The sequence below is a fragment of the Dipteris shenzhenensis genome, chromosome 6, assembly GCF_047967505.1.
Source record: "Dipteris shenzhenensis isolate YYH24624 ecotype China chromosome 6, Dip_SZ_1.0, whole genome shotgun sequence".
Taxonomy (NCBI): domain Eukaryota; kingdom Viridiplantae; phylum Streptophyta; class Polypodiopsida; order Gleicheniales; family Dipteridaceae; genus Dipteris; species Dipteris shenzhenensis.
Genome location: NC_141601.1, coordinates 9895803 through 9916816, shown reverse-complemented (window position 1 = coordinate 9916816; position 21014 = coordinate 9895803). Strand labels below are relative to the sequence as shown.

The 21014-nt window shown below is 45.1% G+C and overlaps 1 protein-coding gene and 1 non-coding gene across 6 annotated transcripts in view; one reads left to right on the top strand and one right to left on the bottom strand.

The window, feature by feature from the left end:
- The window catches only part of LOC147900757 (uncharacterized), an 88029-nt gene extending 68467 nt beyond the window's left edge, over positions 1-19562 (top strand). Inside the window, exons 5-8 of one of the 5 annotated variants that reach the window (XM_087375989.1) lie at positions 5357-5421; positions 18180-18324; positions 18647-18714; positions 19009-19562. In XM_087375989.1, coding sequence (XP_087232115.1) covers positions 5357-5421; positions 18180-18324; positions 18647-18714; positions 19009-19021 — 291 coding nt within the window. In that variant the 3' untranslated portion in view covers positions 19022-19562. The other 4 variants (XM_087375988.1, XM_087375991.1, XM_087375992.1 and 1 more) reach the window with 4 other exon arrangements.
- A 298-nt stretch (positions 19563-19860) lies between these two features.
- On the bottom strand, positions 19861-19967 carry LOC147900756 (U6 spliceosomal RNA). Its single transcript, XR_015541261.1, has one exon. It is a non-coding gene; the product is annotated as a U6 spliceosomal RNA (small nuclear RNA).
- Positions 19968-21014: the final 1047 nt, after the last annotated feature.

The window sequence follows — 21014 nt, the reverse complement described above, 5'->3', positions numbered from 1 at the left end:
GGAATACTTGTCTGCAGATTTTGATGCTTTTCTGAAAGGCAAGGGTATTGTGCATCAGCTCACAGTGAGGCTGACCCCTCAGCAAAATGGCAAAGCTGAGAGGAAAAAGAGAACTCTCATGGAGATGGACAGATGTATGCTGAAAAGCAAACACATGCCTCACAAATTCTGGCTTGAGGGTCTGATGTGTGCCAATTACATTTTGAATCGGGCTTCCACTAAGGCTTTAAAAACAAAAACTCCCTATGAGGTCTGGAATGGGAGAAAGCCTTCAGTGGATCATTTCCGAGTCTTTGGATGCCTTGCTTATGCTCATGTGCCAGTTGAATTTAGGCACAAGTTGTCAGATAAAGCCATTAAGTGCATATTTGTTGGGTACAGTGCAGAAAGCAAGGGGTACCGTCTCTACAATCCTGCTACACGCAAGATCATTGTCAGTAGAGATGTGATATTTGCTGAAAATTCAGCTCACACTCAGGCTGAAGTTCAAATGCCTTCTTCTTCAGAGGATGTCTTTGAGGGGTTGCTACCCATTGCCTTGGGTTCCCCTGCTGATATTTCTGATGCAAATCAGAATTTACAGCCACCTCCCGATGCTTTAGTTCCGCCACAGGATGTCTTGCCACCTCCACAGGCAGTGGGACAGGTGGTGCAGCAAGAAATTGCAGACATACATGCAGCAAAAACAGTCCCAAACTGGCTGTTACAGACTCTCAGGGAGAGTAAAATTGATGCTCCGTTACCTGGCAGGGCTCGCAGTGCAGCAAGGCACATGGAAGGTGCTAATTCAGTGGAATCAGCATATGCAGGTACTCTTCTTGATGAGGAGGAGCCTGGCACATTCGAAGAGGCAAAGGACAATGTGCATTGGATGAATGCCATGCACGATAGTTGCAGTCCATTGAAAAAAATCAGACTTGGGATGTTGTAGACTTGCCACCAGGTAAACATGCCATTGGCACACGATGGGTTTTCAAGGTCAAACGGAAGCCAAATGGCTCCATTGACAGATACAAGGCAAGGCTGGTTGCTAAAGGCTATGCTCAGAAAAAGGGCATAGATTATGAGGAGACATTCGCTCCTACATCCCGGATGACCACCATCCGATCAGTTATTGCAATGGCTGCACATTTTGAGTGGAATGTTCATCAGTTGGACATAAAAACAGCCTTCTTAAATGGAGACTTGCTGGAAGAGGTGTATGTCAAACGACCTCCAGGCTTTGAAATTACAGCAAATGCACTTCAAGTATGCAAGCTAAACAAAGCTTTATATGGGCTGAAACAGGCCCCTCGTGCATGGTATGCCAAGATTCATGCCTTTTTGACCAGCAAAGGGCTGCACAATAGTCCTACTGAGAGCACCCTCTACATCAAGATGGATGGGGGGGAAATTTTAGTCATCCTTCTTTATGTCGATGACTTACTGCTCACAGTCCAACAACAAAAGCTATATATGCCTTGCAAAGAATCCTATGTTTCATTCAAAGACAAAGCATCAAAGTGCAGTTTCACTTTATCAAGAAAAAGAGGTAACAAATGCAGCAAATCTCATACTTTGCACCACAAACAAGCAGGGCAGTTGACATGTTCGCAAAAAGTTTAAATGGTGCAAGGACACGTCAAAGTGAGTGTTAGGAGTCAATGCTTGGTTTTAGGTATGCTTGATGCATTTCTAAACCAAACAATGGTCTTTATTAAATTTCAACATCAGTTGCCATGTGGCACAACTACATCATCAAGGGTTATAGCGAGCCTAATGTTGTACTGCATAGGATTACACTAGTTGTGTATTGCTTGTGAGATTTCAATGCATGAAAGCCAGCTGTTTTCTCTCATTTCTTTTGCATGCATCTACACCACAACATCATCCAACAACATATAAATAGTGTCTCCAAATTTTAGAAGCACGGATAGCAATCATTCTTTTGAGTAAGATATTGAAGACAAAATTGCAGATTTCAAAGCTGATTTGCAAACCAACTTTGACATGTCAGATTTGGGGCTGCTTCACTTTTATTTGGGGATCCAGTTCTCTCATGAGACACGTGGCACTGTTATGTCTCAGTCCAAGTATGTGCAGAAACTCTTGGACAGATTTAACATGCATGATTGTAAGCCCATAGCCACTCCCATGGAGCCGGGGCTGAAACTCACAATGCATGACGCAGGAGAATTAGTTGATGCCACACTTTACAGTCAGGCTGTTGGATGCCTCATATATCTCTGCAACACTAGAGCTGATATTCAGTTTGCAGTATCTCAAGTGAGCAGGTATATGCACAGCCCAAAAACTATGCATTGGCAGGCAGTTAAGCGCATCTTCCGTTATTTGCAGGGCACGAAGTCCTTTGGCTTGCTATTTCCCAGGGGGGGTGACTTGCAGATGCATGCCTACAGTGATTCATATTGGGCTGGTGATTATGACACTAGGCAGTCCACTAGTGACAATTGTTTCTTTTTGGGTAAATCTTGCATTTCCAGGCTAAGCAAGAAACAATCTACAGTGGCTACCTCATCATGTGAAGCTGAGTACAGGGCAGCTTTCACAGCAACAGTTGAATGTGTTTGGCTGCGACGTCTATTTGCTGATCTTCATCTGTCTTTGGAGGGTCCTTCTCCAATTCTCATTGATAGTCAGAGTGCCATTGCAGTGGCAAAGAATCCAGTGTTTCATGCTCGCACGAAGCACATTGAGGTTCACTATTACTACGTCAGAGAGAAGTTGCATGCAGGAGAGATCAATATGATCTTTGTGTCCACACATGACAACGTTGCATATATTTTCACCAAAGCACTACCACGTGAAAAGTTTGAGGCATTTCGCAGTGCCCTGAACTTATATCCGTTTGGTGATTGATCAGCCTTGTACATGACATTGGCACTGCAGGGGGGTGTTAGAATTATAGATATAATTCAGCAGTGACCAATGTAATTTAATAAGCTAGTTAGGGGCACTTTTCCCTCTTTAAGAGGTTTTTCCCCCTAACCGTGGTTAGTTCACTAACTATGGTTAGTGACTACTAAGGTTTTGTCACTAGGACAAAACCTTATCTCTCACTCTTTGAGTTGTACTCTTTACACATTTCTATTGCAACTCAGCTCTCAAGCTTTCAGCTCTCAAGCTCTCACTCTCTTGCTCTCTCTCACTCAATCAGATCTTTTGGGGGCTTCTCTTTGAGGGTAAGTTACCCATCCCCATCACTGATCCGAGAATTTGGCACATATATGAGACCTCACTCTGTGCATGTCTTCTTTGCCTATCGTTGGAGGGTCTTGGAAATGTGCCTGAATGCACTGTCACTCTAGTCGAGCAAGAGCTCCTTGCCATTGTGTAAGTCGTGCTCTGGCTACATGAATCATTGTGAAAACTGGCCCCTTGAAGACTGCCCCTAGATAGGTGTATGACTGCACGATCTCAACGACTCCCCTTGCTATGTCAATGAAGCACTGCCTTTGAGGAGTTGAAGATCATAACCTATAGGGAATTTAGGTGTCTGTGTAGGTGCGCCTCTGGAGAGGTATGGATGGGTAAGTCCAGCTTGGTTCTGAAAGTTCATGTACGATGCGGAGAAGGAACTAGAGGTACAGGAGGTGCAGGAACTTGGACCTGATGTTGATGATGTAGTTTGAGAGCTTTTGCATGGGAGCTGATGGAGCATCTCTTTGACAGAGTGGGTATTGGTCCACAGTGGCGTGTGAGCCCCCATAGGAGGACAAGGGGGAGTGAGACCATACGAGGGAGGGATTGAGAGAGGCTGCCATGTGGTAAGCAAGCACGCTGCCACACGGGCAACAACATAGCATCTTCTTGAGTATATTTAGGGCAGCCACAAGGGCTGCCCAGGCCAGCACATATGGCTGGAAATAGGCTCGCTGGAATGTGGGCAAATGGGCTGGGATCGAGCCAGCAAGATATGAGTACAGCAGAGGCCCTTTGTAGGCCAGTATAGAGCAGGACCTGGCTGCTGGTTGGCAGTCCCATAGACTGCAGTTGGCAGTGGCAGGGTTAGTTGGCCAGATCTGGTTGGCTGAACCCTGGGCACAGTCGGTCATCCAGGGGATGGACTCAGCCTTATAAAAGGAGACCCTCTTGGGGTCATTTGGCAGTCCCATAGACTGCAGTTGGCAGTGGGAGGGTCAGTTGGCCAGATCTGGTTTGCTGAACCCTGGGCACAGTCGGCCATCCAGAGCCTTATAAAAGGAGACCCTCTCGGGGTCATTTGGCAGTTAATTCTGCAGCAAGTCTTCAGCATTCTAGGGCACCACAGTGTGCATACCTGCAACCAGTAGGAGAGCAACTGTGGGTGCATAGGATTGAGCATATTGAGCAGTAAGAGCTCATCCTTGAGTAGCTACTGAAGCCTGCTATGAAGAGGCACGTGAGAGAGTACAAAAGTCTACAGCAGTTAGTGCAGCATACAGAGCGGGTATTGGTGCCTTACTTTAGTCGATGTATGCTGCAGGTGCTGATACTTAATCGGGCAGGTTTTGTACTCGGCTTACACAATTATACATGTTCCTTTTTGGCTGTACATCTGAGTGTGCTCAACCTAGATCTGAACTGGTTTCTATCTACTTGTGTACACACGTGTTGAAGTGAGATTGTGGGTGTGGTATCTTGGGAAATCTTCTGCATTAGATGACTTGTCAAAATTGATGATAGACGCAAGGTCATTGTTGTTCTAACATGGTGTCTTGCTTGATTGTTGAGCTAGAGATACATGTTGAGATCTTCCACGTGGTATGTGAGCGAGTGGGACAGTTTTAGTGTGTTCCAACGCGCAATGGTAACATGACCTAGCTAAACTTAACTAATATCAGAAGAAAAAAACAAACCCTCGTTGGCCCAAAACTGGTATATAGAGTGCCAAAACCAAAGCATTAACTATTAACATTTATCATATACATGAGATTCACACTTGTTGCTAGGTGCGAATGAAGTGATTCTCGTATAGCTTATAATCAAGACTATGCTCACCCTAGTGGAATTCAAAGGCTTTGAGCTTTGCTCCAAAATTCAGACCAAGACTGTTTCCTTATTATAATAAGATTGTTTCTGTACACTTAAGATTCTTATTCATTATTGCTTTTGGTTCCTAAAAGACCTTTAATCTATCTCCCCCACTCCTTGTCCCTTGGGGGTTCTCCTTCCCTCTTTGAACCCCCAAAAGACTCAGATCTACCCTTGCACAAAAATAAAAGATAGGATATGCAATGTTCCCTTTTCTGCGATAGATCTCACTGTTTCATAGTGCATGTTCTTCCATTTCAAGCTAGGATAAATCTCATAAGCATTGTGTCTCATTGCAGCCACCGTAAAGGATGGATAATGGGTCAAACTTATATGCATGCAGATTGGACAATTGCAAGCTGCTGGCCTAATCAAAGGAGGCTCAATGGAGAATGCCATGATTTGCAGGTTCAGCTATCTACAACGCCCTTTAAAAACATGATTTTGTTTATTGTGAAGTGAAGATGTTTGGTAATGAATTTATTGATTTAGCCCTCAATCAATTATTGCCGCCTCCTGCCACCTTCCTTTCCACTTACCCCACCCTCCAAAACCACCAAAAATTGGGGACAAACTGCTTGATTTGTTTACTTCCTCAACTTTGTGTGTGTGCAGTTATGTACTTGCATGTTGGTTGTACTTCCAATTTCTGCTCTTCTACATGCATTGCACTTACTACGTTCCCATGTTGTGAGCCTTGACTTGCAAGCAAGAAAGAGGCAAAAGTAGGATAGTGCTCTCTAGGTCACCTTGTAGTACATTCTTGTATTAAGGTGGAAGCCATTGCACAAAATCTGTGATGGGGTAGATCAGTGCCCCAAGAGGCCAATTCATATTAATTCGCAGAACCAATAACGAGAGGCACTTGTAGGACTGATTGGCCTTTTTTTGGGGCGTCTGTTTTTGGTTTAGGGAGTGGGTTGGGCTCCTAGACCTAGAAGTTGGCCTATTGAGCCTTAGGGATGCACCATGTAGGTGTGGATGAAAGAGGGCCAAACCCTTGTGAATCCTTACCTGATGAGTCATCTTGGAGCCATTGGAGGGAGGGCGGAGCATCCTTTTGGCACTTTTGCAGCATTGTAAGCTTCCATTGCATCGATCAATTTATTACGCAGTGAGCTTCACATCTAGAGTAAGAAGAGGGTTAGTTAACAGTAATAACATGTTAGGAAGCAAGCACTGCAAGCTGCTGCTGCCATGTAGCAGATAGTGATGCAGGCAAAATGGTTGATGGGGCTTGACACCTTGCAATAGGTACAATTGTTTGCACCCAACTCACGATGCAGTCACTTTCCTCAAGGCAACACAAAGAAAGCACAAACTACGGAGGTGGCTTGTGAAAAATGGTCTGCTGTGGTTCGTGCCTGGAATGTGCAGAAGTGTGGGTTCTCTCAAGGCAGTTTGCCTTGTGAAAGAGTATGCAAATGTACAATCTATAAAACAGTTGGAATTTTAGTGACATTTGAGACAAGAATGTGCAGCAAGACTATTGCAAGGTCCAGATTCTGAAAAAGGAGTCAGCTTTCTAGGTTTCCAGTGTAGAGTCAGCTACAAGAGGTTTGGAGTCCAGAGGTCACACTGCAACTCACACTCTTTTGCGACTCAAGTATTCAGTGTCCAGGTGCAACTCAAGTCTTGCAGTTACAGATGCCGTAACTGTAGCTCCGCTTCTACAGCTCACTCGGTTCTTGCAAGACTGCAGCTCATTGCGGCAATTCCACAACTCCAGTTCACTGCCACAGCTCCAAGTCAGAACTGAAGCTCCATTGCTGCAGCTCCAAGTCTCAGCTTGAAGCGGCCTAACCAACGGTTCCACTTTTTAATAGTCCCATCTGCATGATACTTAATTTTATATAGATCTCCTTACTTGAATCCACCAAATTTCCAATTGCAATTGTATATATTGGATCTGTAGATTGGAAAAAATATATTCCTTAATATCATCAGGAAGCAGAAGATTCATGTTCTGAATACAAAATTAATCATCTGTAGCCTCCATGTACATGCTTGAGCTTCTTAAAAGTGGGATGAGCATGGCTGTCTTGAACTATCTGCATGTGTCATCTTGGTATTCTTTTGTCCTTCCTTGCTGTCTCATCTGTGTGTACAAAAGGATTATTTGATGAGTTCGTGTTAATGGTTTATGTGCAATGCAAAGGGTGGGATCATTTCATAAGTTCATGTTAGTGTTTTGTGTGCAAACCAAAGAGTCAGATAATTTGTTAGTGGTTTTTGTGCAATACAAAGAGCGGGATCATTTGATAAGTTCATGTTAGTGGCTTGTGTGCAAACGGAAGAGTCGGATCATTTGATAAGTTTATGTGTGTGCCTTGTGTGCAATGCAAAGGGTGGGATCATTTGATGAGTTCATGTTAGTGTAGAGTCTGATCATTTGATGAGTTCATGTTAGTGGTTTGTGTGCAATGCAAAGGGCAGGATCATTTGATAAGTTCATGTTAGTGGTTTGTGTGCAAACCAAAGAATCGGATCATACCTAGGTGAGTCTTGGATTAGGGTTGGTCACTTCCCCACCTGTGAGCCCCCAAATGAGGAGTGCATCAGGGGGGTGGACCATAGAGAAAAAGTGAGGGGACTGCCACATGGGCAGCAAGCAGGTTGTCATGTGGGCAGCACTTCTTGGAAGCATACCTGGCTGTGTGGAGCAGCGAGATGCATGGAACACCGGCAGAATGCTACTTGAAGACCTTTGGGACAGATCTGATGGCAGGCCACTTCAGCAGCAAGAAACCCAAAGGAGCAGTACGGAACTGATGTCAGCACTATGCACGGAATGTACGTCATACGGGCACCTGCAGGCTGAGGTCAAGGCTGTTCTAGGGCCTGGAAAGGACCAGGATAGAGGAGGATTCAGGGCAGGAATAAGGCGTTGCAGGTGCAGCAGTTCTGGCAAGGATTTGGGGCAGGAAAGAGCTCCGACCAGGGCTGGAGAAGCATGGGGTAGTGGCTGTGACCATGTGGGCAGGCAGACCAGCAAAGGAAGCCAGGAAAACCTGGCTATAAGGCTTGAAAGATAGCCAACCAGGCCGACCTGGTGGTTGGCTGGTTGGGGCTGCAAGTCAGCTCATAGGGGGGCTGCTGGGTCGGCCAGTAGACTCCTATTGGGTTGGCCAGTTCAAGGGCCCTTGGGGCCTATATAAGGAGGGCCATTGGGGGCCCGGGCCTCATACATCGTCACCTGGAGCAGCAGAAATCAAGTAGCAAGGAACAACAGACATCATCTTTTGGGCCTAAATTCAGGAGGAGAGAAGAGGGCAAAAGCTGTGCTACTATCACCTTGGCCCCTTTAGATCTTTGAGCCTGTGTGCTCCTCTGAGCTTCTATAGACTCTCTATCCAGTGATCCCTCCACCTTACAGCCCGGGTAGTCAGCCTAGGTGCACAGCTTCTCCGCAGAGAACCACAGTTTGGTGGGACTCAGGCCTCTTGTCTATTGTGTCCATCTTGGATGGAAATATTATTTTGTTGGTACTATATCTCTCTTGGATGACTGTCTATTTACTGGCTTGCACACACATCTGTGATTGTAAAGTACACACAAGTACAGAAGTTGGATTCTGTAGTAAAACACTACCCTGTGTAATTCTTGGGGATGCTCTATCAGTCTTCTGCGGCAGGATACCCTCTGTAGGGATTTCATTTTTGACATGGTATTAAAGCCCTGACGGAAGTTCACAGGAACTTGTCAGGAAGTGAAGCTTGAAGGCAAGGACCTTGCTCAAGGGTGACTTCGATTCATTGCTCGGGGGATTGATTTCGATGTTTGAATGATTGTACCTAGGCTCGAGCCTCAGGTTCAAGCAGATGTCTGAAGGATTGTACTCAAGCGAGAGGCTCGGGTTTAGGCAGGTGTACGACACTCTAACTTTACCACTTTCTGTGCATTGTCATGGCCAACTGATATCAGATCCCTAACTTTGGAGACATGGGCAAGCTTGATGGGACCAATTAACCATTGTGGACGATGAAGGTTCGGAGCCACTTTGTGCTGAGGGAGTTGTGGGAGATTGCGATGGGGAGAGAGCTGATTCCTCAATCCACCATGTCTACTCCAGCCACAACAACAGTAGCAGCAGAGTGCTGACACCTGCAAACCCTATCTTAGTGAGAGCATGGCAGATTCGTGATGCGGAGGTCTTGGCTATCATTGCGGATACCATGGCAGATGTGGTGTTTCCTCACATACAGACGGTGAACACCTCCTTCGAGGCGTGGACCACGCTGAGGGACATGTATGAGCTTAATAACGAGGCGAGGATCTTGGACCACGAGACGGAGTTGTATGGCATGAGCATGGATGAAGGGGAATCAGTTCGGGATCACATCACGAAGATGAAGGTGGTGTGGAATCAGCTGGCAACAGTTGGTCTTAAGGACAAGCTTGACTAGGATGGCAAGGCTGTTGCTGGGAATGCTCCCCCAGAGCTATAGTAGTTTTGTTACTATGATGATTGCAGGGTAGAGCGCAGCGCCTGTGACTTTTGAAGGCTGGTTCCATTGTTGCTGTAAGAAGAACCTTGGGAAAAGAAGTATGATGGAACATATGATAAAGCCCTAGTAGCCTAGGACAGGAGCAAAGGCAAGGGCAAGGGTAAGCATGGCTAAGTCAAGCCTAAGAAGGACAAATCTGACACCGGAGTGGACTCTTGAGATGGAGAGAAGAAGAAGAAGAGGAATAAAGCAAAGAAATGCTTTCATTGTGATGAGCCAGGGCATTTGGTGAAGGATTGCAGAAAGAAGAAGGCTAATTAGAAGAAGAAGGGGGCCAGCTCAGAGTCAGAGGAGTCAAACTCAGCTCAGTTGTTGGTGATCAAAGCGGAACTTTTCTTGGTGGTGTTAAAAACGAGAGAGTGAGAGAGCAGGAAGCAAGAGAGCTGAACGTAGTACTTGTAATAGAAGAAGTGACTAATACAAGAAGTGGGATGGATTTTGTCTAGGTGACAAAACCTTATCCTTCACTAACCGTAGTTAGTGAACTAACTGTGGTTAGGGGGAAAAACCTCTAAATGAGAGAAAAGTGCCCCTAACCTACTTATTACATTACATTGGTCACTGCTGAATTATAATAATAATTCTAACACCCCCCTGCAGTGCCAATGTCATGTACAAGGAAATGATCAATCACCAAAAGGAGATAAGTTCAGGGCACTGCGAAATGCCTCAAACTTTTCACGTGGAAGTGCTTTGGTGAAGATGTCTGCAACATTGTCATGTGTTGACACATAGATCATACTGATCTCTCCTGCATGCAACTTCTCTCTGACATAGTGATAGTGAACCTCAATATGCTTCGTGCGAGCATGAAACACAGGATTCTTTGCCACTGCTATAGCACTCTAACTATCAATGAAAATCGGAGGACCCTCCAATGAAAGATGAAGATCAGCAAATAAACGACGCAGCCAAACACATTCAACTGTCGCTGTGAAAGCTGTGCCTACACCTACTTGTCCATATATACCAAGCAATGATGCTCGCTATCGGTTCCCATCTATGACAATTTCTAGGTGTACACACCGTCTCTATCAAGTCCATAGTACGGACAAGGTCAGCTTCTTCCCTACCAATCTGAAGGATGAACTCCTGTGAGTGTCCTCATACGCACAAGCAATAGCAAGCTGGAGCTGTAGTAGCTCAGCTAGGATAGAAAGAGCAAAGAGACTACTGGATCGCATCCAACAAGTGAGTCACAAGGCAGTAAGTTGAAAATGCGAATTAGTTTCAGCAGTTTAAAAAAAGGGCCTTAGGTGATTTAGCAGGTTGAAAAGTTGAGGGGTACTGAGAGAAAGGTAGGTGCATGCACAGGCTGCCTGCATGCGTCACAAACTTATTGTGAGAAAGGCTTTGGCATGCAAGCCATGAGTCTTGGCTTATGCATTGCAAATTCTTTGTACAAGGCGAGCGAATTCTACACAGCTTACTCGGCTGTGTTTCATCCAAGAATTCGTCCCTTTCTATGCTCAAATCACTGCCTACTGCCTACCCTTGCAAGGATTTCAAACATGCAATCAGAGAAACCAATTCATCCCAAAATGATCCCTGAAAAGCATGCTCGAACTCAGCTCCACTGCCATATCTTAGCATAACAATTGTAGGAATCAAGCAAACAAGCAAGGCATTCACGGACAAGAAGAAAGAGAAACAGCCCCTATAGGTTAGTCACCACTAACTTGTTAGAAAATACCCAACAGAGGGTACGCACAGCGGAAGACTTATAGTAATGCCCAAGAGCTCACACAGTGTGATGTGGGGTGTGGAATCACAAAATTCTTTACTTAATGTACGTCACATAGATTTGCAGACTCATCAATAGACAATGAACCGGCCAGATAGAGAAACCACCAAAATATATATTTCCGTCCAAAACTATGGACACAATACAAGAGATAGAGATCCAGAGTCCCACCAATGGTGTGGTCCTCTGATCTTACCACAAGGTCCTTCTCCTATCTGCTGGCTATCTCTCGACTCGATCCCGTGTGCTCCACCTCGAGCTTATGTGGACTCTCCGTCCTTTGATCTCAGCTCCTTGCTGCCCTAGAAGACAGCCAAAGTCTCAGCCTCACACTTGAGCTAAGTCTGCTGCAACACTGGTACTTCTTCAGCTTCTGGATGTAGGCCCCAAGGGTTGTGCTCTGCTGCTCCTTTCTGCTCTGCTGGAAGCTGCACTGCTGGATATGAAATGAGGGCTGAGGCCTCTGCTTTTATAGGCCCCCAAGGACCCCTTGGAAGTAACCGACCAGCCAGCCCTAAATGGGCCGACTGGCTGGTCTGTTTGGGCCGACTAGTCTGCCCCAAAACCAGCCCTTTAAGGGCTCCAAAACTAGGGCCCTTTGGCCCACACTTTTAGGGCTTTTAGCCCTCCAATCTAGGCAAGGGCCCAGCCTATATAAGGCATGCCACTGCCCACTGTCAGCCCCATTTGCTGCTCCACCAGGCCTGCTGGTTCTGCCCTCTGCCAGGTTCTCTCCAGCCACGTGTGCAGCGCCGTACACTGCTGATGTCATCACGCCCTGCCAGGTCAGATCTAGGGCTTGCTGTCCCCGCCATCTGCACTATAATTCGTGCCATCTTCTTCTCTTGTGAGGTGCTGCCCATGTGGCAGCCCCCTCTCTCTTCTCTGGGCATCTTTTGCCCTAGGTCTCCCTCCCCCACGCTCTCCTCATTTGGGGGCTTACAGATGGGCAGTGACCTTTCCAACACCCCCTCTCACCGACACATCTCGGCCCAATGCCAACACGTCGATGACGATGCTCCAATAACTCCCTGGTCGTAGTCCTCTGGAACCTTTCGATGTTGAAATCTTTTCCTAGCTTTTCATCCAGTGGCTCCTGCTCCACTAGGTTTGGTTCCACTTTCGCATACCATCCTGGTACACAGGTCCATTTTTGGTAGTACCTCCTAGCACCACCTGCTTTAGTCACGTTCCTGCCTTTGAACTCGAGCAACGTAGCCATTACGATCTTCCAGTTGTCCCCCTCATAATGAGTGAACAACTTGGAGTCTTCCGAGCACCATGCTCTGAGGGTCTGTTTCAACCCGTCCTTCCTTTGGCAAGGTCTGCAACCAATGAATATCTCCAGATAACCTGGACCATGAACTCTCGCTGAGTTCTCAAGTAGGTAGTCTTCTGGCTTCAGTACTCTTTGTCCATCACCTTCTAGCAATCTGCATCTGAGATTTGAAGAAGCACCAATACTTCCCCTTCTGCCTTCGAAGAAGGCCAATTCCCTCCAATCTCGTATCTCCTGAGACAAATGAAGAGCAGATTCTCTCCACAGCATGCTATAAAGTCTCAAATACAAAATATCAAATACATACCAGACTATTGTACTGCCTGTGTGTTTGCCGGGAAAGCAAACCCTGTATCTCAATGAGGCACCCACCAAGAGCCTGTGTAATCCTGTACTGTCTCCTTCTGAACTCTAGCATCCATCTGACCATGAGACCTCAGGCCTTTCCATGGAATCCACCCTCGTGTCAGTGTCGATAGCCCCACACTTGGAAGGTACCAAGCACTCCATGCTGTCCTTCACCTTCACAAAGGTATCTGACTCCTCGTCGACCCACATCTCTATGTCAGACATCCTTACTGTGATTTCTGGATCAACATATTTGACCTCGGTAACACTCGGTGATGTCACCAAGAACAACTCTTTGATTACCACATTTGCTTTGGCCGCTCCCTCTGAATCTGAGTCAGACTACTTTTTGTTTTTCTAATCTGCCTTTTTCATTCTGCAATCCTTTGCAAAATGTCTTGGCGTATCACAGTAGAAGCACTTCTTGTTCTGCTTCCTTTTAGAAGTCCCCTCATCATCAGAGTCGTCTTTCTTGGACTTGCCACTGTTAGGCTTGCCCTTTCCTTTGCCAGCGGAATCCTTCGCCAGCATCGCCTTGTCGTCTTTGTCCTCATTGTAGAGCTTCTCCCGAGCTTCCTCCTGTAGCAGTAATGGAACCAACTCCTCAAACATCAAAGGTTTGGTCCTCTGTCCTGCTGTCATAGTCGTAACAAAGCTCTTGAAACTCCGAGGTAGTCTCCTTAGTACCATCAGGGCCAAATGGCATGAGTCTGTCTTCTGACCAACTGCTGCCAGCTAATCCCTCACCACCTTGATCTTCGTCAAATGGCTATGTACCGTATCTCCTTCTTCCATATCAAGATTGTAGAGTTGATGCTGAAGAAGCAAAATCCGGGAGGTGTTGTTCGTCTCGTACAGATCCTTCGGAGTGGCCCACGCCTCTATTGACGTCTCGGCCAACTGGATATGTGGAAGAACGGAGTCCGCCCTAGTCCCTATGATTATTGCCAGGGCATGGGCATCTCTGTCTTCCCAAGCTTCGAGCTCCTCTCTGTCTACTGCCATGAATATCTTTCCTTGCCTATCCACTAACTCCTCCGGCTTCGCCCCCACTCCCGTGGTCAGCTTCCACAACTTTCGAGCCACTAAATGACTCCGGATCTTCACTTTCCAGATGGGGTAGTTGGTCCCGTCCAGTTTCCCAGACTCTCCAAAGTTAGGGATAGTGAATGAGAGAAAACTGGGGGAGGAGGAAGGGAGAGCAGGGGCTGAAGAGGCTGTTGAGGTTGACATCTCTGCTGTTTATATATACCACAAAGCAAAGTCAACCAAACTCAATTTCAGTAGACCAGAACTCTGAACGCACCTGACTGAACCTGAGTCACTCTCCTTCTCGCAAGGGCACAATCCTCCAGTCGTGGAAGTCGATTCCCAAGAGCTTTTGAATCAGGGTCGTCCTTCAGCAAGGTCCCTGCCTTCAGGCTCCCACATGTGTGAGCCTCCTACTTGGGCTCTGATACCAAGTTAAAAAAATACCCAACAGAGGGTACGCACAGCGGAAGACTTATAGTAATGCCCAGGAGCTCACACAGTGTGATGTGGGGTGTGGAATCACAAACTTCTTTACTTAATGTGCGTCACATAGATTTGCAGACTCATCAATAGACAATGAACCGGCCAGATAGAGAAACCACCAAAATATATATTTCTGTCCAAAACTATGGACACAATACAAGAGAGATAGATCCAGAGTCCCACCAATGGTGTGGTCCTCTGATCTTACCACAAGGTCCTTCTCCTATCTGCTGGCTATCTCTAGACTCGAGCCCGCGTGCTCCACCTCAAGCTTATGTGGACTCTCCGTCCTTTGACCTCAGCTCCTTGCTGCCCTAGAAGACGGCCAAAGTCTCAGCCTCACACTTGAGCTAAGTCTGCAGCAACACTGGTACTCCTTCAACTTCTGGATGTAGGCCCCAAGGGTTGTGCTCTGCTGCTCCTTTCTGCTCTGCTGGAAGCTGCACTGCTGGATATGAAATGAGGCCTGTGGCCTCTACTTTTATAGGCCCCCAAGGACCCCTTGAAGTAACCGACCAGCCAGCCCTAAATGGGCCGACTGGCTGGTCTGGATATGAAATGAGGCCTGTGGCCTCTACTTTTATAGGCCCCCAAGGACCCCTTGAAGTAACCGACCAGCCAGCCCTAAATGGGCCGACTGGCTGGTCTGTTTGGGCCGACCAGTCTGCCCCAAAACCAGCCCTTTAAGGGCTCCAAAACTAGGCCCTTTGGCCCACACTTTTAGGGCTTTTAGCTCTCCAGTCTAGGCAAGGGCCCAGCCTATATAAGGCATGCCACTGCCCACTGTCAGCCCCATTTGCTGCTCCACCAGGCCTGCTGGTTCTGCCCTCTGCCAGGTTCTCTCCAGCCATGTGTGCAGCACCGTACACTGCTGATGTCATCGCACCCTGCCAGGTCAGATCTAGGGCTTGCTGTCCCTGCCATCTGCACTGTAATTCACGCCATCTGTTGCAGCCTTCTTCTCTTGTGAGGTGCTGCCCATGTGGCAGCCCCCTCTCTCTCTCTTCTCTGGGCATCTTCTGCCCTAGGTCTCCTTGCCCCACGCTCTCCTCATTTGGGGGCTTACAGATGGGGAGGTGACCTTTCCAACATAACTTGGGAGTTCTAGAATCTCCATGCTAACCTACAAGCTCAACAATTGTCGTTATACAAGCACATGGACACACATGGTTTAGGCTAGTGCATCACCACCCAACCCTAGTTCCCTCAAGATCACCCCCAAGCTAGAGGCCAAGCAACCTCCGACCACAAGTAGGACTATGTAGTATGCGTCTCATATGAGATAGCCCCATCTACGTATAGATGTCGTTAGGGAGATAGAGGCCTAAAAGGGCTCTCAACCTAGCTGGGTATTCTTGGAAGGCCTCCCCAAATGAGTAATCGCTCACTTATATATCTAAGGTGTCTTAGATGTCTCAATCCTAAGATCACCCTTAGTCTACCAAAGGTACCACATGTCCTAACTACCCTAAGGTTAGAACACATGACCATAGGTTAACCTGACCTCCATAACACTAGCACGTTATGTCCATACGTGGACATAACGTCAACCATAATCTAGCCTTCAAGATGGAGTTCACTTTTTTCATGGGCTACTTTGCATTAGAATTTGGAGTTATGTGCACAATTTGGAATAAGAGCATTCTTGTATCCTCCATTCATCGCAGTATCCTAGACTTTTTGTCTTGGCCTTTAGCCAAAAAGTGTCCTCGTGCTTTTTAGCATCTTACACTTTTTAATGAGCGGCTATTAATAAGTTATGGGTGGCCGTATGATTCACCATAGTGTTGACCCTCTTTCTATAAGTAATCCATTCATCTAGGGGCCAAAGATTGACGTCCACATGGTCGAAGAGATGAAATAAATAGACATGGAAATATTCTCAATTCCTTATACTTGGGCTTTTGGTCCATCCTTGTACTCTGAGCTTGTCTCATAGGCTGTTTACCCTTTACAAAGGCCAGGCTAGGGCAATTTGTGGATATATGATCCTTACTAGCACATTTAAAGTAGAGCCACTCCTTTGTATTGCTCAGGATGCAAAAATAACCTCTTACCTGCAGTGCCTTGTACTTTTTGAGTACTTGCGGGCTTGAAAAAAGAAAAGTAGAGAACTCTTTTTCAAACTAACTAAGATGGAAAATGAAGTTTTAGAAGGAGATTTCGATTTTGCTACAGAATAATAGTAGATTTGTGCAAACCTATTTTACAGACACAAGAGCATTTCTTTGTACTTAGATTTTAATTAAAGTCATCTTTAAAACCCTACATAAATCTCCTAATCTTATGAGGCCTTCCAACTTCAAGAAGGTGGCACGATATGGCAATGGGAATCTATAAGCTCACCATGCAGCCATTGGGAAGCATTCTAAAACCCATCACTAGAGGTCTCTAGAAGCACAATCTACCACCCCAAAGCACAACGATCACCTACTATGTTGGTGCTACTCCACCTAGGACACACAACCTACTCACAATATTAGGCTAGAACTCGCTACACTAGCCGTTCTAGCTAGGCACCAATAGCCTTTTAGGCTTTTAAGCCCACTAAGTAATGACCATTGCGTAGCTTCCTAACCTAAGACAACCCTCTAGGAGTAGTGCGGGGTAGCATTGCAAGCATTGTACCATTGTCCTATTGTGATCTTTCATAATCTCCAAGATGCCAAGAGACTCTTGACCTTAACCTTAACCTTGTAGAATGATTCTTTAGGTCCATCAAGTTTCCCTTAGGGGTGGGTCAATACTTGGTCGATGTCATTTAAGGTTTCTTTCTTTGCTGAAATAAAAGGTTGATGAGGTAAAGATTCAAAATTAAATTAATAACTACAACTGATAACCTCAAGCAACTCTTGAGTTGACTAGTCACATTGGTTCATACAAACGCTCAAGGGGCATCACGGAAGCTAAGTCCCAAAACTGCTCAATTAGAACATGCATGCCCCAAATGTTACACTTTAACCGCATTCCTAGGGCCAAGTTGTCTTTTACACAAAAGGTGTCTACGAGACATGTCCAAGACCTAGAAAGAGTTCTAGGCGATGAATCTATAAACCTTATGTCTTTCAAGAACTCAGTTTTTCCTAGGATTTAGTTACCTAGCACCTCCCCCTATGATTCATAGAGTTTGGTTAACCTCAAGTTAGATTTGAAAAATCTAGTGTATGGGCAAGAGCACATAGGTGCTCATAGGTCACCCAAGGGGAAAAAAGTTATATCTTCTTATAATTAAGTAAAGTTGAAGGTATGAGCATGGTAGGGAAAATTGTTGCAAACATGTGAATATTAATGGGGACATCCATACGAGGGCCTCACGTGTTTGTATTTGAATTTGAAGGGTGGGTGGGGGGAGTGGCAAATGCGGGGGGCGAAGAGACAGAGAGAGAGAGAGAGAGAGAGAGAGAGAGAAGATGGCTGGTTGAACCCCCCCCCTTCCCCCCCCCAAACCACCACCACCACCACCACAGTGCACACACACGCGCGCCCCTCTCTCTCTCTGTCTCTCTCTCACACACACACACATACACATACACATTTTTTTTGTGTGGGGGGGTGAAAATAGAGTTGCTTTATATTACAAGATCATCATCCCCACACACACACACACAATTTTTTTGGGGGTGAAGTCCATAGAACCCTATATTGTAGTGAGAAGTTCCCAGAAAAGGAACATGCTAATACATCAGAAAATGACATTATAAGACAAGCATAAGAATCTAACTGACAAGCACACACACACATGCACACAGTAAGCATTTTCTCTTTTGTGCAGTGCGAAAGATGGCTGGTTGAATCCCCCTCTACGTTTTCCAAATGAGCCTTGTCGTCATAAGTTACTAGATCTTGTTGGGGATCTTGCTCTTTGTGCTCGAAATGGTGATCCTGGTCTTCCAGTTGCTCATATTATTGCTTTCAAGGTATCGAGCCACTGCCGGCACATCACTCGTTGCCTTACGTAGGGGTTTTAGTTTAGCTAGTTTTGCAGTGAGGAATTGTTATGTAGTTTGCACTTACAGAAACAAAGAGGAACTCCTGTTCTCTTAAGTTGTGTTTTTGTTTGGAGGGTTGTACTGTTCTTGTCATTTTATCATTTTGATCAGTAGTGGACAAAGTGGGTGTTTGTGCATGACGTGATGTTATTATTTGATTGTCTTGCTGCAGCGGCGCAAAAAGGGCATTATGTTCTTACTGAAGGAAAGTGGACGAGTCATTTGACTCTATTTTTACAAATTTTTGCAGGCCAGCCATCTGCTGCACACAAAATTTGGTGATGCTTTGCTACATGCAATGGGATTGTCAAGAAAAAGGTAAGTGGACTATGATGGTCATGTTTAATTTCCAATTATGGAACTTGACTAGGCGAAATGGAATAAAGAGATGATGGATATATCATATGGTCTAGTCTTGAGTAGGGATTGATAATAGGATGCAATTGGTGCAGTGAAAATCACTAAGGGCCTTTAATGATTGCTTCTTCCACCATCTCAAGGGTGCTCTTCAATTAAAGAAAAGGAGCTGTCCTCGTAGGAGCTTATCCTCTCTTCAAACTGATACAATTTGGGGGTCCAATATCCCATATGGTTTTCTACTTGTATTTGCAGGGGATGTGATTGATGAAGCTGGATCGCTTGACCTTTCTGTGCTGGTGTTGCAATACAAAGGGGCATAGACTTGCCCCGATTGACAGTTTGCTCATTCTAATTCCCATTTTTTCTGACACAAGTTAGTACAGTGTATCTCAGAAGCTCGTATGGAGCCTTGACTCTTACCATGTAGAGGCAAGGTTGGGGTGATTTTGGCTGTTCTTGCTGCCCTTACACGTTTTACTCTACTTCTCATGCTCTCACTCAATACAATATCAAGGTTACAGATATTCAAATCTAGTAAAGGCCAAATAAATATTACTAATTTAAGAGGGCTGAAAATGAATACCATACTACTAGACTTATCGCGAACAATACACGATGTCTAATACTTACAAAGTCACCAGCTTTGCCTTCGTGTATTTTGGAAGGCTATCCTCTCACATCGTGGCACCAAGTTGCTTTGCACTTTTCTTCTCTTCTCCAATGCTCCTAGTCCTTCCAATGATCACGTGGGTGCCTAGTTTGTGCTCACTACCATCCATCTCTCTGCTTCTTGTGATGCACATGTAACTATAGCTTTGATTTCATCATCTAGATTAAGTCAAAAGTGCATAATTTGTAAAGTCATGGATTCTATGCAATCGAATGTGTACTAGACGACTTATTGTAGACTAGACTTTTTGAAGTTATCATGGAAAGTTTAATAGATACATCAACCATCCAACAATTTTGACATAAGTGACTTTAGTAGCGTGTTCATCTGCTCTTGCAAGTACTCATCTGAGTACTGATTTTTGGAACCTACTTCTGGGTCTTGAAAATAAACTTTATTAATGTCTATGAAAGACCAAAGGATCTATGAGACCAAAAATTTTGGACCATTTCTTTATTTGTGCATGTCATCCTCGTGCAAAAGGCCATGCTAATCTTCTCTATATCATTCCACTTTAATCAAATCCTTTTTGGTTACTACGTATTGATGCAAGCATAGCATTAACACTATTCAATGGAATTGGGCAACATGAGAGAAATGGAATAGTGACATTACATTGGAGGACCAATATGCTACTTCATAGGAGCTCTAATGCTTCTTGCCGTCTCATTATTAGGGATGTGAATTATCTCATTGGGTGTTTCTAGAGGGAATAATCAATCTATCGGCTCATTATATCTTGGCTCGATAATAATCCATGCCTCCCTCACCCAATAGTGTCTCAATCTTACAAAATCAAACTCTACTCTCTCTTTCGACAAACTCCTGGAAATAAATTAGATTTCTTTGGTAGCTCAAAACTTGGGAGATTACTTCCATGCACCATGCCTTAGAAATGCCTAAAGAGAAATCAACTTGCTCGAAAATCCATAAAGAGATATTCACATCCATATAGTGATGAGGAGCATTAGAGATCTTGTAATGTAGCATATTGGTCCTCCAATGTACTGTTGCTATGCCATCTCTATCTTGGTGTCTGGTTCCATTGACACAGCCTCACTATCGTGCTCTTGCATTGGCAACACATAGTAAAAGAAAAAGGCAATATTTATGAGAGTCATGGAAATTTGCAAACAATGGTCAAATGGTCTTCCACCAATTTCATTATTCAAATTTGGTAGTTGTTACTCCCCTTTTGCTTGATGGCCTTAAAGATCTCCCAAATTTTGCCACACTTAACAGTGGTGATCAAATAGTGATTGATTCGGTAAAATTTTGGACAATGCATCTATAAAATTCATTGTAATATGACACATTTGAACTCTTTTAATTGCCACACATGAATGAAAATAGGAATGTTTTGAAGACTTTTATTGTGCATGGGTGACCACAACCAACTTGAACTAGATGAGGGAAGGAATCCCAACCCCAAGTTTGGATTTTTAAATCAACCTTGGGTTGATTTTGCAAACTTTGGCACATTTGTGGGGCATGGATGGGGTTCTGGGTAGCTCTAATGCTCATTAGAAGCACTCCCCACACTAATATCAAGGCTGAACATACAACATTGGGCTATCATATTAGCATT